General features: G+C 42.8%; 1 protein-coding gene across 1 annotated transcript in view; it reads left to right on the forward strand.

The window, feature by feature from the left end:
• The window catches only part of ADAMTS18 (ADAM metallopeptidase with thrombospondin type 1 motif 18), a 121,624-nt gene that overhangs the window by 71,573 nt on the left and 33,342 nt on the right, over positions 1-16,709 (forward strand). The window contains exons 9-12 of the mRNA XM_015409960.1: positions 4,354-4,491; positions 7,239-7,392; positions 12,095-12,190; positions 12,792-12,940. Of these exons, the coding sequence (XP_015265446.1) occupies positions 4,354-4,491; positions 7,239-7,392; positions 12,095-12,190; positions 12,792-12,940 (537 nt within the window). The remainder of the gene's footprint in view (positions 1-4,353; positions 4,492-7,238; positions 7,393-12,094; positions 12,191-12,791; positions 12,941-16,709) is intronic.

Consider the following 16,709-nt stretch of genomic DNA (forward strand, 5'->3'; position numbering starts at 1 on the left):
CAGGTGTGTGCGTGGGGGGGGGGGTGATAGTGAATGCAAGAGCTAGGTAGGATGGCTGCGACATGTGATTGGTTAGGTTAGAGGGGCCTTAGTATGAACTGTCTATATCTTTGGATTGTCCCGTTTGAACCTCAGTTCTGACATGGTACTGTTCTAGCCTGGATCATGCTGATATCTCAATAAACAAATCACTGCCAAAGAGAGTGTTGTTGGGGGTCTCTTGACCAGGAGTCTGACACCTGGAACCATACCTTCGGGTGTCATATCTTCCAGTGCCAATTCAAAATGTTGGAACTTACCTTTAAAGCCAATGGCCTGGGACCACACCTTCACATCCTCCTCTCCTGGCATGATCCTCCTTGTCTTCTCCAATCTTCATCTCGCATTTATTGAAGGTCCCTGGTCCACGAACTGTTCTCTTTGTTTCAACAGGGGTGAGGACCTTCAGTAGTGGCTCCTACCCTGTGGAACCAGCTGCCCGAATAGGTGCATGCCTTGTGGGACCTCCCTAGGTTCCGCAGGGCATGCAAGGCTGCTCTTTTTCAGGCAGCCTTTGAGTGACTATGATCCACCAGGGAGCTGGTATACTTCAGCTGTGTTGTCTCCATCCAAGTATCCTAGCCAGTTTGGTGTAGTGGTTAAGTGCGCGGACTCTAATCTGGGAGAACCAGGTTTGATTCCCCACTCCTCCACTTGCACCTGCTGATGTGACCTTGGGTCAGTCACAAGCTCTGGCACAGCTGTCCTTGAAAAAGAGCAGTTTCTGTCAAGAGCTCTCTCAGCCCCACCCACCTCACAGGGTGTCTGTTGTGGGGAGGGGAAGGGAAAGGAGTTTGTAAGCCGCTCTGAGACTCCAAGTGAAGGGCGGGATATAAATCCAATCTCTTCTTCTTCTTCTTCTACCCTGCTTAATAGTGGATAGCTTTTAATGGGGATAGATTTTTAACCATTTTATATTTTTAAGGCAATTTATTATATCTGTGTTGTTTTAATTGGTGTATTTTATATGCTGTTAGCTGTCCCGAGTCCCATTTGGAGGATAGAGGTCAGGATATAAATTTGATAAATAAATATTCACCAAAAGATATACAAATCATAATCATGAAGTCCACCCCAAAAATGCAGTTGTGTGACTTTCAAGAAGTTATGGTGAAGGACACTTTGATTCTTGAAAGCTTATACCCCCAAAATCTTGTTGGTCTCTAAGGTGCCACTGAACTTGACTCTAGGGCATTCTGAATTATTTACAGTAAGCATTATCTTTTAGAAATTTCTCTTGCACGAATCCTAATGGAAAAAATATGGCAGTCGTGCAGGAACATGGCATTGAGACATTCTCCTACACATTGATATAAGCTGAGAATAACTGTTAGCCATGCCAAAATAGTTTGGTCTTTAAAAAGTCCTAGTGGGTTGTGCCCAACAGTAATAAATGAGTACTCACGTCATGAACATGTTAGCTGGAGTACACTCAGAATTACACTCTTCTGTGCCCATTGACCTCAATGGACTTCTGAGGATGTAACTGTTTAGGATCCTCTGTTGGTGTCTCAACCTAATCTCCTTCTTTTTGCTTTTTAATAATGCATACTTAAGTTTGCTGTTATTTCTTCAGGTTTCCTCTGTTCTTTTTTCAGCCTTCCTTTTCAGCCTGGCGTAGATGTTTCGATATCCGGACAGGAAGGATTTATGAATTGCCTTCCAAAAAATGTATTTTAGAAAGACTGCAGTTCTTTCATTTGGCAGTGACTGTTAGAAATTGTCATTTGTCCAAGCTCGTGCCTTTTCAGCTGTATAATATGGGAAATTGGCAGCAGTGACCTAAAGATGCCTGGAGGCAGATGGTCCTTAGAAGTGGTGCCTAATAAGTCTATTAACAGTTGGATAGTAATTATAGATGGGAGGGAAAGTTTGAAACAATTATAGGATTTTTTTTGGCAAATAAATCACTCCAGGCTTAATAGAACTTCCTTCCCTATGAATTGATGGATGCCATCGATGTGCTCTAGTTTAATTATGAGAACCAGAAGTTTTCAAGTGAGAAAATCTGGGCCAGAGCAAGATGTGGCAGAGATAGTTCCATGTATTTGGATCTGGCCCAGAAGGGGATGGTGAGATCTGTCTTTAAAAGCAAAAGGGGCACACAGGAGAGGGGAGCTAAACCGCCCCCCCTTTATTATCTCCTTAATGTCTCTTCCTCCGAGGGCTTGTATCTCAGTGTTATTGCTGATATACATTCCTCAGACATGGGGAAAGTACCTTCAGAGATGGTCTGAGAGTATGCAAGCTGCAGGGAGGAGAATTTTCAGCATTCCTCACAAGAATGCCTTTTTTGCTTTTTAAAAGTCAACCCCTCATTCCCTCTGCTCTGTGAGGACATAAGAAGAATTGTGCTGGATCAGAAAAGTTCCATCTAGTCTACCATCCTTTCTCATGCCGTAGCCAACCAGTTGCCTTGGAGGATCAAGAAACAGGACACAGAGGCCAAGACCCTTCCCCTTGATGTTGCCTCCCGGCAACTGAAATAGAGAGGTTTCGTATCTTTGGAGATAGTATTTCCCTTTAAATGTCATGGCTGGTAGGCACTGAAGAATCTGCCCTCCCTGAACGTATCGCCACTGTGATTGTTATTGGGTCAGAGTCATATTTCAGCACATGAGCCCACTGTAACAGTTGCAATATGAAGACTAATGGTTCTAAAAGCAATGGATATAATCCCTTCTATCCTATACAAGTCACTCCTACAAATATTGTGATCTAGCTGTACACCAGGGAACCTTAGAAAGAGCAGGATGAAACGGCACAACTCCCTTTTTTTTGAGAAATTGCAACAATGGAGTCATTGTGCATCCATGTGGATTTAATGCAATATGTTATATGTGTGATGATGGGGAGGATCATGCACCTGTTCCTTTCGATACTAGGAAGACCTCTGGTCTTTATGATCTGGGCTTTGGAAAGGGCAGATCTAGGCTGAGGGTCCCCAGTATGGTGCCCGGGGGGAGCCATGGCATTTATTGAGACCTTTTCTGACATTCATCTTTTTAGGAAGTGGGCAGAGCCGGGTTGAGATTTTGCCCAGCAAGGCTTCTGATTGACTATTGGAGATCTGATTGGTTGTGCAGATTTTTTAAAAAATGTTGCTTTGATAGCAGCTGCCACCACAACACAAGGATCAGCACTATTTTACTGAATTAAGCTGTGGCAATCATTTTGTGGCTGGCTCCACCTCCTGCAGGAGCCAGTCTTTGATAGCCATTTTGTTGTTGCCACCGGTATGCTATATCAGATTTCCAAATGTGACCTCAGGCTCAAAAAGGTTGGGGACCCCAGATCTATAACTAAATTAAAAATCAGAGTTCTTCTGTTCATATTCCATTCACAGAAGACTCTGTCTATAATCGGAAGTTGCTTATCTTCCTTTCACTGAGAAATCTTTGTGTTCTTTGTGGATGGAAGACTTCTCACTTAGCTAAAGGGCATCTTAGGATCCAACCTCTATACAAGATGAACTGTGCTATCCTATGCCTATTCCCATTGATTTCCCTGGAGTAACACTGCATAGAATTGCACCGTAAAACAAAATAGGGTGCCATTTTGTACACTGGAATGAAAGATCATCAGGAGAGGTTGAAGATTAAACCATTGCTTTATAATATGAGCTCCCTGTCCCCCCACAAAACCAAAACAGAGAACCATAGCCACTGAAATGTCAAAAAAGGACTAAAAAGGGTGTGTATGGACACTGAACAAGCATAAACAATTAGCAAAATATGTATTAAGATACAATGAAATGTGAATAAATACGAAGTATTTTATAAAGTATACAATAAAGGTCCAAAGTTTAATTAAAACAGATGAAATTTCCAGATAATATGTTCTTTTTGTGTGTGTCTTCTTTTGAGAAGGACCAGTATATGATTTCAATCTACAAAAACCATGTTTTCTACTTGTGGACAAGTTTGTATACAGTTAATAAATCATTATTATTCAAACAGGAAAAGTAAATTTCTATGATAATTTGCAAGGCATAACAAAAATCTATAGACGAGCCACCGTATTCAACAAGAAGAGTTCAGAATGTAGCCAGTTTGTGATAGCCATTTTGTTGTTGCACCCACCACGCTGTATCAGAATTCACATTTCATTATATCTTAATACATATTTTGTATACATATTTTGCAAATCATTTATGCTTGTTCAGCATCCATATGCAGCCTTTTTTGGTCCTTTTTGACCGCCCCCCAAACCAACACAATTATTCCACGTACCTTTCCCTCTCTTTTTTTTAATCCCCCCCATATGTTAGTAAGGTCTTACATTTTCTTTTTCTTTTTTTGCTTCTATCTCTAGCTTTGGCATGATCCATGATGGAGAAGGGAATCCTTGCAGAAAAGCTGAAGGTAACATTATGTCTCCTACTCTCACAGGCAACAACGGAGTGTTTTCGTGGTCAGTGTGCAGTCGGCAGTATCTTAACAAATTTCTCAGGTAAGTTTGAAGCAAGAGGGTAATTGTTGGAATCTTGAGTCTGAACCAAATGTCTGACATTGAGTGCCTTCATAAATTTATTGAGTAAACCAATATGTTTTGGGAAGGGGAGACTAGCTGGTGTGGTAGGGTGGTTAGAGGTTTTGACTAGGATCTTGGAGACCCACTTTTGAAACCCCTACACCGTGGAAGCTGTCCAGGTGACCCACAGCTAGTTGTTCTCTCTCTGCCTGACCTACCTAACTGGTTTGTTGTTGTTGTGGGGAGAAAATGGAAGAAAAGAGAATGGTTTGGTGAGCCATTTTGGGTCCTCATTGGGGAGACAAATAGGGTATAAATATCTAAATAAATGACACAGTTTTTATTTAATCTAAAATCTCCTTGATCCATGTTTGAATCTTGTACACATGACATGTGTATGAATAGACAATGTGTGGGGTTGTGGTGGTAGAATTTTTAGCCTCACCCCCATTCCATTCAGCTTGAGCTGACCCTGCTTAGCTTCCAAGATCTGATGAGATCAGGCTATCCTGGGCTATCCAGGTCATGGCAGGGAGGAATTACCTTTTTCTTTCTTCCTGTTTTTCTGCTCCATATTCTACCACCCGCTGCCATGAACTACTGTCTCACCTGTCTAAAATAAGAGCCAGGATCCCTTGATCTTTTCTCTTATGATTTGGAAAGCAGTTTGTGTGCAGCACTTTTGAGGTGAACAAATTGGAGGAAGGCGTTCAGCAGATGCTGCCAGTCCTCTGTTGAAATCAAGAACATCCTCGGCTTCTTTAGATTCAGAAAAACGTAGGAGGGTGTTCATGTGTCTCCCACATATTATCTTGTTCGGCCTTTGTCTATGACTTCTTGTATGGAAAACTGCAAGGAGTAAAAAATTTGGTATCTCCTGTCTGTTTTCAATGCCTGTGTTATGCTATGGTTTGTTTGAAATGCAGATTTTCCACATTGCTACCCCTCTGGAATTTGTGAGAATGAGTACATCTCTATGATCCTGTCTATGCAGCTGAACTGATTTTTGGTTTCAGTTGGCCAGTTGTTCAAGCAGTTTGGCGTGACACTGCACCAGTACTATCTACCATGTGATTCTGAGGGCTGATTTCACATTATAGAACAGGGTCCTGTTCAACAGTCACACATGAATTCCTCAGTTCTCAAGTGTGTCACACATGGAGGAAGGGGCTTCAAGCTTCCCTCCAGTCAGTTTTCCTAGCCTGAAATGTTCCTGGGGAGTCCCACTATTTAGACTGTTGGGGAAACCCACATGAAAACTTTATCCTTCTTCCTATATGGCTTAGTTGTGATTTGAATTGCTTATGCTGTCAAGTCACTTTCACCTTATGGCAACCCTATGAAGTAATGATCTCCTAACTGCCCTATTATTAGGGGTGTGTAATTTTCTTTCTCAGTATTTTTAGGTTTGGGTCTACTGCACCTCCCAAAAATTTGGGATTCTCAAAAAATCCTGGATCCTAATCCTGGTAAAATATTCGGTTCCAGGATTTTTCAGAAAACCTGAATTTTTTGGACCCAAACCGAAAAATTGGGAGAGAGAAAAAAGCAGCAGCAAAGCTGCAAAAAACAGCTGTGGCTCAGCTGGGGCTCTTTTGGGTAGTTCCTTTAAATTGGACTACCCAAAAGAACCCACAAAGCAGCTGATCCTGCAGGGAAAAGCTGGGGCTCCCTTGAGCCATGATGAGAGTTCATGGGATCAGCTGCTTTGCCTAGAGAACTCTCCCCATGGGATCAGCTGCTTTGTTTGCTCAAGAGAGACCCAGCTGAGCCGCGGGAAAAGTTCTCCATGCAGGATCAAATGCTTTGCAGGCTCTTTTGGGCAGCCCTGTTTAAACCACACTGTCCAAAGGAGCCCCAGCTGAGCTGGCAGGGAAAGTTCTCCCTGCAGGATGTGCTGATTTGTGGGCTTATTTGGCAGTTCAGTTTAAACCGAACTGCCCAAGAGAGCCCCATCTGAGATGGGAGGGGGAGAGTGGTTCCCCCCTCCCCAGCTTGGCTGTTTTCCAGGCTGTCTTCTGCAGTCCCTTTAAACATTCCCTGCAGAAGAAATCCTGAAAACAGCTGAGTGGTGGGAGCAATCTTCTTCAGCCCCTCAGTCGTTTTTCGGGGTTTGCTGGTAATTTCCAAATATATCTGGGATTTTGGGGGGAATTTTTTTGGGTTCTTCCAAAAAATCCTAGATACATTTGGGATGCCAAAGTATACCTGAAAAATACTGGTATATTTTTGGATCAAGTAGATCCAAATACACACCTCTACCTATTATTAACAGCCTCCCTCAGGTCTTGCAAACTGAAGGCCGAGGCTTCCTTTATTGAGTCAGTCCATCTCATGTTGCATCTTCCTCTTTTTTTTACTGGCCACCATACATGTGGGAATTGAGGAACTTGTGCAACTTTTACTCAGGACACAGGGTGGGGACCCTGGACCTAACCTGTGTACTCTGTAACATGGAAATCAGCCCTGAAGCACTTGCATTGGGGCTGCCTGTGTGCGAACCATCCCACAAAAGCTTTTCGCTTGCCGGCAGTTTACCACATTAACCTGTGAGTGATTGAGTGGTAAATAAGTAATGGTGTACATTTAATCAGGATTAAACTCTCAGTTGCTCCCAGACCCTATCTGGCTTTGATTTGCTCTTAAAGGATATAATTTGAACCACATATCATGGTTTTCACATAAAGATAAAATGGTCCATTCAGAGATGCATCTCTTTCTTACAGTACAGCTCAAGCGGCTTGCCTGATCGATGAGCCCAGACAAACTGGGCAATACGAATATCCCGATAAACTCCCAGGGCAAATCTACGATGCTGACACACAATGCAAATGGCAATTTGGAGGGAAAGCCAAACTCTGCAACCTGAGTTTTGTGAAGGTACATTTCTAAGTATCTTTCAAGCAAAGTTAGAACTTGCACTGGGAAATAGCAATGAGCTGTAAAAGGGAGACATTATGAATGAGTGGAGGGGTTCCAAGGAGCTCCAGGGTCTACACTCTTTCTAAATCTTCAATGATTTGGCATGCTTTTTTGCTTGCTTTTAAGGTGTTGACTTGGATGGGAGTCAAGGTGGGCCAGCATTGCTGCAGGACAAGATTGTGCCTACAGGATGTAGAATCAAATTGCAATTGACATTGAGGAGTGAACGGGAGGGGGATGCCTAAGCTCCGTTTTACATTACGAGACTTTCTTTTTTATTATGCTGCGATAGAATGGCAGGTAGCCCATATTTGTTACTAGGTCACAGAATGTGCAAGGACTTTGCTCAGGTATATCCACAGATTGCATGGCGTGATCCAGTCCTAAAATGATGCTATCTGTTGTGTCCTCAAGTGTAATAATGGAGAACTCTCTGATGCTTCTAGTGGTCTGATTTCAATATGTAGAAACAATAATATTAACATTGGTGCTCTGTGTGCGTAAAAGTTACCAAAATTCAGTCCCTCTTGTATATGACCAAGAAATAGAATGTGAGGTGAGGCTATGTGCATGCAAGAGAAGAGTTATGCACGTAACAGCAGGCTTGAGTCCCCCAAAACTGGCCTCATCAGTGGCAGGAAGCAGACAGCTCCCATTTCAGTGGAGGTCCTGAGCACCACCATTCACCCCTGTAGGAGAAAAGGAAAAGCACTGCATTGCTGTGATGAGGGCCAACAGAGCCTATCAGCCTTACGTAGGGATCTCACCAGGGTGTGGGTGGGTGGTCACAGTTTGTTAATGTGTGCATAAAGCCACTGCACAAATCCCAGAAGTCCTTGCAATATGCTGGCCCTCCTTCCACATTCATTTGCCCACAGATACCTTCATGGCAGTCATATTGCTAGCTAGTCAGTAATGGAAGAGAAGGCATCAAAAAGCTTGTCAGCTAGTTAAGTAATGAAGTAGAGGGCATCAAAGAGCTTGCAATCCATTGTTGGATGCAAGAGCAGGATGGAGATGGCAGAAAGATACATGGAGTTAGGTCCTACTATTTTCCCGTGTGATTTTGCCCAACCCTCCTTGCTGCAGCCTCTGTCCTGTGTGGTGTTTGTATATGTGGGTCCCGTGATCCTCAGCGTAGCCTTTTCAGTGGTGAAAATGGGCCATTCCTCTTTCCCGCTCAAGCAGAATAACTGATAGGGTTTAACCAATAAATTGCAGCTCATTTGTGTGGGATTGTGTATGTGTAAATCCATCATCTGTTTCTTTCAACCTGCCTTTCCTCTGAGGAGCTCAGGGTGGTATATATAGTGTCTTTCTTCTGCATTTTATTATCATGACATCCCTGTGAAGTAGGTTAAGGCTGAGAGAGACTAACTGGTTCCAGGCTGTGTGGGATTTCCCACACAAGCCCTAGTCTGACATGCTGTCCACTGCACCAGCCTTGGAGGTTGTGTTATGTTGTAAGAGAAGGAAGCAAAGTGTTGCTGGGACAGCAGATTAAGTAGGGAAGATAGACCTGAAAGTTAGGAAGTAAGGATTTTAGGTTGTGGTATGAGAGGAGGGGAATGGCCGTAGCTCAGTGGTAGAGCACCTGCTTTGCATGCAGAAGGTCTCTCAGGTTCAATCCCCAGCATCTCCACTTAAAAGCATCACGTGGTACGTGATGTGAAAGACTTCTGCCTGAGACCCTAGAGAGCAGTCTGGCAATACTGACCTTGAGGAACTGATTATCTGATTCGTTATAAGGCAGCTTCATGTGTTCATGAAAGATTAGAGTTTGTGGGAATGGAAAGAGGGAGACAGATTAAGGATAAGTGAAATGTGGATATCAAGGAGCAGGGCTATTTTGGGGCAGGAACGCACAGGAACGGAGTTCCGGCTGGCGCCCAAGTTTGCCACGCCCAGCAGGAACTCATTAGCATAATAGGCCACACCCAGCAGCAGGAACTCATTAGGATTGGCTACATTAGGGGTGTGTGGCCTAACATGCAAAGGAGTTCCTGCTACAAAAAAGCCCCGGGTTTTGACAACAAACAAGGTAAACAGAATAAGAAGCAAAAGGTGGGTGTGGCTGGATGAGCACACTTCTGGTAACATGGAGGTGTGGCCTAATATGCCAATGAGTTGCGCTGTCAGAGGTGTGGCCTAATATGCTAATGAGTTCCTGCTGTTGGGTGTGGCCTATTATGCTAATGAGTTCCTGCTGGGCTTTTTTTCTACAAAAAAGCCCTGTCAAGGAGGAAGAGAAATCATGGAAGCACCTGAAGAGCATGGTCAATTGGGTGTGGGAGTGGAACAATATTAGGTTTTCAGATAGGTTACTGCAGATGCTGCCTTATATTGAATCACATTGTGTTATTAACGTCAGGATTGTCTACTATGGTTGACAGCAGCTCTCCAGAATCTTAGGTAGAGCTCTTCCACTTTACCTACTACTGGAGCCATTTAACTGGAGATGCTGGAGACCGAACCTTCTGCATGCAAGCAGGTGTTCTACCAACAAGAAACAGCTCTGAGAAGAGATGGAGGTGTGATCAAGAGACAGTGATGAGGAAGGTGTTTTCCATATTTGAGGCAAGACAGAACAAGAGTATGAACCGAGTGCTGGCGGCCAAAATGGAGAGGCAGGGGTGGATCTTGTTATTGTCAAAAAGGCAGGAGCAGAAGCTTTTGCAGCAGCTTGTATTGTTAGGGGGCAGGGTGGGCGAGGACAGGGAGTGGAATCAGAAATAACTTGGAGGGTATTTGTCTGGGAAATCAGTCAGATGGTGATAGAGATATAAGAATTAGAGCTACAGTTGTGGTGAAGGGGGTCTTTTGATGCGGTTGAATTTGTTTGGTTTATAACATATCAAGGAGAAATGTTAGAGATGTTTCCAACTCAGAAGATACTCGTCTTCCTACTGCCAGAAAAGTGAAACTGGGTTCAAAATGGGTCAGTTCTGAGCAGTGTTCCCTCTAAGCTGAGTTAGTGTGAGCTAGCTCACAGTTTTTTTAGCCTCCAGCTCACACACTTTTGTCTTAGCTCAGAAAGGATGGCTCCAGAGCAAACTAATTTGTGCAGTAGCCAAATCACTTGCTCACAACTTGAATGCCAGTAGCTCGCAAAGTAGAATTTTCGCTCACAATACTCAGCAGCTTAGAGGGAGCATTGGTTCTGAGTAGTAGATCCTGGTGGCTTTTGTAAGTCTCTTACAAAATGTGATTTACTCAATGGGACAGTGTGCATGTATGCAGAGCTTTTTTTTCCCTTTTCTGGTAAAAGAGGTGCCGGAACTCTCAAGAGGGAAATGAAGTTTTCAGTCTGTATACTGAAAACGGATGAACTTTTAAACTTTTTAAAAGAATTTTGTCAAAGAGGTTCTGGCACATACCCCCAGGAAAAAAAAGCCCGGCATGTAGATGATGCCACCATGTGGTGGAAACCAGTTGCATGGGTTTTTTTCTCACTTCGTCACCACTTGGCAGGGTGGGACCACCACAGCTGAGCAGGAAAGTACCATGAGATTGACTATGCCTATGTGGCTGTATAATTCACCTACTCAAGTGGTGCAAGCTCATGCCATGGGAAAATGACTCTCATGCCTTTGTGTGAATGGGGCCATACCTTTCCTGATGTTTCTTGCTGTTTTTAAAAAATGAGGTAATACTGGAATAAGTTGGAAGGGCCAGTTTGGCACTAGGTTTTTCCCCCCCATTTTCTTGATTATTCAGAAGTGTTGTTACCAGTTTGGAACTGCGTTTCTTGCCGTTTTTTAAAAATGAGGTAATACTGGAATAAGTTAGAAGGGCCAGTTTGACACTGGGTTTTTTTTCACTTTCTTGATTATTCAGAAGTGTTGTTACCAGTTTGGAACTGGGAGAGGGGGTGTATTTTTTCAGGTTCCGAAAATTTGGGGGCTATTATTTTTGTATCCTCCCCAGCAGGAACAGGTTGGAGGTAGGGAAAAGAGAAGAAGCCAGTCTCAGATTTACCATGCTGGGATTGTCCCCAATGGAGACTTCTCTCTACTGCCAGCATCAGAGGTAGCAGAACCTGCCCCACAGTTGGAAAATGGTGGGTGGGTTCCTGAACTCCCATGAGTCTCTGCTATCACAGCAGGCATTCCCTTCCCTGACATGGTGTGGGTGGTATTTTTTTTAAAAAAATCAGCAGTCGAACAGTGTTATAGCAATATAACAGTATTGTCATATGTGTATTTGTTCTCTGAATTCCCAGCTTTCATTTAAAAAAAATAGATCTCTAGCCCCTTATATTGTGGACATAGAAAGGGATATCTCTGCAAAGGAAGGTGCTAGAGAGTCTTCTAAAAAAAATGGAAGCTGGGAATCACAGAGACTCTAAGTGAAGGTCGGGGTATAAATCCAACTCTTCTTCTTCTTCGCGTCCCATTCAGGGGAGAGGGAGCAGGATATAAATTTGATTAAAAAACAAAAATTTTAAAAAACCTCACAGAAGTATGTGGTTCAATACAGCCAATGTTTTTATTCACCCAATTCCCCTCCTTATCACTGCCCCGTGTGGCTTTTGTCTGTGCTGGTCTCATGATCCCTAGCACAGACCTTTTTCTGGGGGGAGAAAGATGCTGGAAAAGTACACATCGGATGGCTGTAGGCATGAAGAAATAAAATTAATGCTCGGTTTTTAAACTTTCAGGATATATGCAAATCACTTTGGTGCCACAGAATAGGTCATCGATGCGAGACAAAATTTATGCCAGCGGCCGAAGGGACACCTTGTGGGATAAACATGGTAAGTTCGTATTCGATTAGATGGGAAATGTGAGATCAGCACAGTAGCTCAGTGGCTAGGTTGTGCCATCTGGGTGGGTGGGTGGAGAGAAAATGCATGTCTGAATGCTTCCCCATATTAAAAGCAAATTCTTGCTACAAGAACTCTAGCATACCAGGAAAAAGGCTTTTCCTTGATGTGCTGGTTTTCTTTATATAGTTAAAGCATTTAAGTATGTGATTTCTGCCCACCCCATTGGTGGAATGGGGAAAAGGCTGCATAGTTTTTATGTCCTTTGGTAAGAGAAAGGAAGGTTAAAATGGCTTTACAAACTTCAGTATTTACTCTCCCACATAATCTGTTTAGGGATGAATACTATGCCCAAAGATCCCACCAGCTTCCCATTTTAGTATCAATTCTTCACTTGCTGAAATGGAAAAAACAAATACATAGGAATGGATCAGGTCCATTGGCTGACATTAATTTATTTTTCCCAATTGGTTTCCCTCCTTGAAGTCCCAATTGGATTATCTAGGTTGTTTTGAAAGAAATTCCAATTTTTACACTTCCAAAATGGGTGAGCAGTTGATGAAGCATTGACTTTCTACGTTCCCTCCTACAGTGGTGTCGAAGAGGTCAGTGTATACGGTACGGAGACCATGGTCCCAAGCCTGTTAATGGCCATTGGTCCATTTGGTCTGAGTGGTCTCAATGTTCTCGGACTTGTGGAGGCGGCATAACATACCAAGAGAGACACTGCAATAATCCAAAGTAAGACATTGGTATCATTAGGCATTATTCTTATGACTAGTTGGTATCTAGCAAGATAGAAGGCAGAAAAAGATTTTCCTTGAGAATTAACACATTTCCCCACCATCTAAGATCATCTTTTGGACTAGCAGGGTGTACTGTCAGACTAGACCTGGGAAATCAATTTCTCACCTTTCTTGGGCCAGTCATGCCCTTTTCACTCTTAAACAACTTCACAAGTTTGTTGTGAAGATAAAATAGAAAGGAGAGAACCGTGTATGCCATCTTGGAGCCCTGCTGGAGGGGTGTGAAAAAAATGCAATAGATAGATAGTAGAAATCCCATATCCCCCATAAATGTCAAGTGATTAGCATAGCAAAGTTCTCTTGAAGACTGTTACTAGGCTAAGGTGGGAAATGTGAGCTCAAATAAAACACTGAAGTTTTGGATCAGTGGATTGTAACCAATCAGTTAATCTGCTTGTGAAAAGTGAAGGAAATGTCTCCTTTAACAGCCCCAAATGGCTATGCTGGGTGATGGGGCCTACATGGACAATAACCAAGTGAGACAAAGGCTGTAGTAAGGAGGGGAACTGGGTAAGTAGGGTTGCCAACCTCCAGGCGGTGACTGAAGATCTCCTGGGATTACAACTGATCTCCAGGCAACAGAGGTCAGTTCACCGGGAGAAAATGGGCACTTTCAGCGGTGGACTCTATGGCATTATACCCCATTGAAGTCCCTCTCCTCCCCAAATCCCTCTCTCCTCAAGCTCCTCCCCCAAAATCTCCAAATATTCCTCAACCCAGAGCTGATAACCATATGGATATGATGATTGGTTGAGCTGGATCCAACCCAGTCAGTTTTTAGCAGAACTGATACTGAAACCCAGAATAAGGTGGTTTTTGTTTTACCAGAGGATGCTGTAATAATTCTAGGGATTTTAAAAAAAAATACACAGAAGACCACAGTTTAAAATTCATTGACACACAAATAATGTCTAAAATACATGCACTTTATGGGAGAACTTTGGCTTGAGGAAATAAAAAGTAGCACAAAAATAAAGAACGATGTATTGAATTTGCACAAAATGGAAAGGGCAGGAATGAGATATCCCAGTTGAAATTACAGGAATGAGAAATTCAAAAACTGCTCCTCAGCAGTGGTTCAAACTTGTCCAGCAAATGTTGTCTCTGGACTCCATCTTGGTTCTATGACAACGTCCATTCCCACCCCACAGTAACTTCAAAGGTAACAAACTGCTGGATGACCTGTTTTCCACACCCTTTATTTCTCCTCCACTTCCTTTGTCAAATGATTCCAACTGTTCGCGTGGGATAAGTAGCCATCTTAAATATTAAGCATCTACAATAGAAATGGTATGCCTTGTCCAGGTAAGAAAATTGGCAATGGTATCCTGAGCATCTGTCCGCATTCAGTACGCCCTTACAGCCTCCCAGCACCTTTGGAGGTCATGCACAGTGCAACCACTCTATGCAGATTTGCTAAAATCATTATGTTTGCATAAAGTTGCTGCAGCGTAAATTCCTGAGATCTGGTTTTCATACATCACAACATTTTACAGTCAAGGTATTTTCCCTGAGAATGCAATAGGTTGCATAATTTAATAGCTTGGCTGTAAAGAACACGAAGTGTGCCCATGAGACGTAAGCTCATACTAACTCATATCTGTGGGATCCAGGCTTACCTGCTTTATAATAGCACATTGTTTGCTAAAATATTAAAATGCAATTTTAGACTCTCGTGTACTTAAAAAAATACCAACGCGAAAACAATGGCTTCAACATATGTACTTTTACCAATTTGTTGTCATGCTCTTGCTTGTGGAGTGATTGTGAGAACTGCAAATAGCAACTGAGTGTACAAAGAGAACAGTAATTAGTGTGAGTCTGGAGGGACAGTCCAAGGGTAAAATTCCCTGATCTGCTTACTTTATACAGTAAAGACAGACTTCTGACAGCCTGGTCCTATCATACTTGTTCTGAAAAGAAAAAAAAAAGAATTTCAGAGGACATTCCAAATAAAGCTTGTCTGTAAATTCCAAAAGTGGTCTGTACTTTAATAAAATAACAAAACAGTCTTGTGGCACTTTAAAGCTTAATAGACGTATTGCAATCTAAGATGTAGAGCACTGGAGTCCATTTGTATCTGAGAAAATGGGCACTAGTCCATGAAGATTTATGCCACAATAAATCTGTTAGGCTTTACGGTGCAGTGCAACTCTCAGAATTGCAACCTCAGGTTCATAAAATGTTTTGCCAGTGAAACAAAAACTTCATATTTGAGTGCGTCTACTGAGGTATTTTGCTTCACTGTTGCTTTCTGACTTTTTTTAAGCATCCATAATCATCTAATTGTCTATTTTCCATTGTCTAATTGTCCACTTTCCCTTGCTTTGCTCTTATCTTCCCCAGACCTGCTTTGCTAAGATCTTTTTTGAAAGTCCAGTTTTTGCATGCCGCCTGGATGGCAAAGTGTGAATTTTCAAAGTTTCAGCTCACTTGTCATTTTCTTTCTGTCAGCCACTTGTGGCAACCGTTTTCTTTGCCACACCACTGAAGTTTTTTTAACAGTAATTGCTATTGTGCTATAGTGTAATAACATTATACTGATCTATTTCTGCAATCTGCTAGTTCATCTGAATTCCCAGCTTTCATTGAAACAAAGTAAGTCCTTTTTGTTGCTGAGTTATAATTGGAAAGGTGTAGGCATTGTTAATCCAGATAGTCTGGAAATGAATGGGGTGGAGAAGCTGCAAGATGCCTGTAGTAAGGTGAGAATTCACTGTTCAGCTGATCATATGGACACTCCATTTCCACTCCATATGTCTCTGCTGAATCCATCAGTGGCAGTGAAAGTGGCAGTGGCAGTGGAAGCAATGCAAAAGATCATCGCCATACGGATGATCTTACCATCACTAAATGGTTTACTTTAAGTTTTCATGTACCCCATTACTTTCTGATGCTACAAATTAGAACAGATAATCTAAGGCCCCGGTCACGTGGGCCAGATAACGCGGGGGTGAGGCGTGGCTGTTTGCCCTGGGGTAAAATAAAGCGTATTAGCAAAAAAAGCTCGATCACACAGTCTCCCAAGTATTCGCGCTGTGGCAGGAAGCTTGCGATCACATGGCGATGCTGGAGCTGGCAAAGAAGCCGTGCGGCAAGGGTTCCGTGTTTGTGCGCATGCGCAGTTCCACGAAGCAGCACTGCTTCCAGTTTAGTGTTCGTGCTCATAAGCTCTGGTTTGTGACAGGACTCGGATGGGCGCCGAAGCCACGGGATACTAGCACTCCCGCGATTAGACGCCCATCCCTGCCACACATTTTCCAGATACTACTGCACTTTCTGAGGTATTTTTTTACTGCGCGTCTTCGGCGGGATGCCACGGGTTGGCTACAGGTTCGCTATGCTTCCCAGATGTTGCGGTGTGATCGCGCACTGAAAATCCACCTACTATTCGTGCCTTTAGCGTGGCAAATCCTCCGTGTGAATGGGGCCTAAATAAGAAAAGGTATATAGTTGATAAACATGTAGTGGATGGACTTAATACAACCAGAAATGTTGGCATTGTCTTAAGAAAGCTGTTGTTCTTTCACCTCAACTACCTTAAATGTAGAGGTAGAAATAATAGACTTTTCTACAGAGCTGTTGTAAGAATTAATGATACAATTGAACAAAGCACTTCCAAGTGTGGGATATAAAGACAGAATATTATTACATCTGTATATATTTTAATGTACTGTTCCTCAGCTGTATAGTTACGGATGATA

Source organism: Gekko japonicus, unplaced genomic scaffold, assembly GCF_001447785.1.
Source record: "Gekko japonicus isolate JY-2015 unplaced genomic scaffold, Gekko_japonicus_V1.1 scaffold95, whole genome shotgun sequence".
In the NCBI taxonomy this organism is placed as follows: Eukaryota; Metazoa; Chordata; class Lepidosauria; order Squamata; family Gekkonidae; genus Gekko; species Gekko japonicus.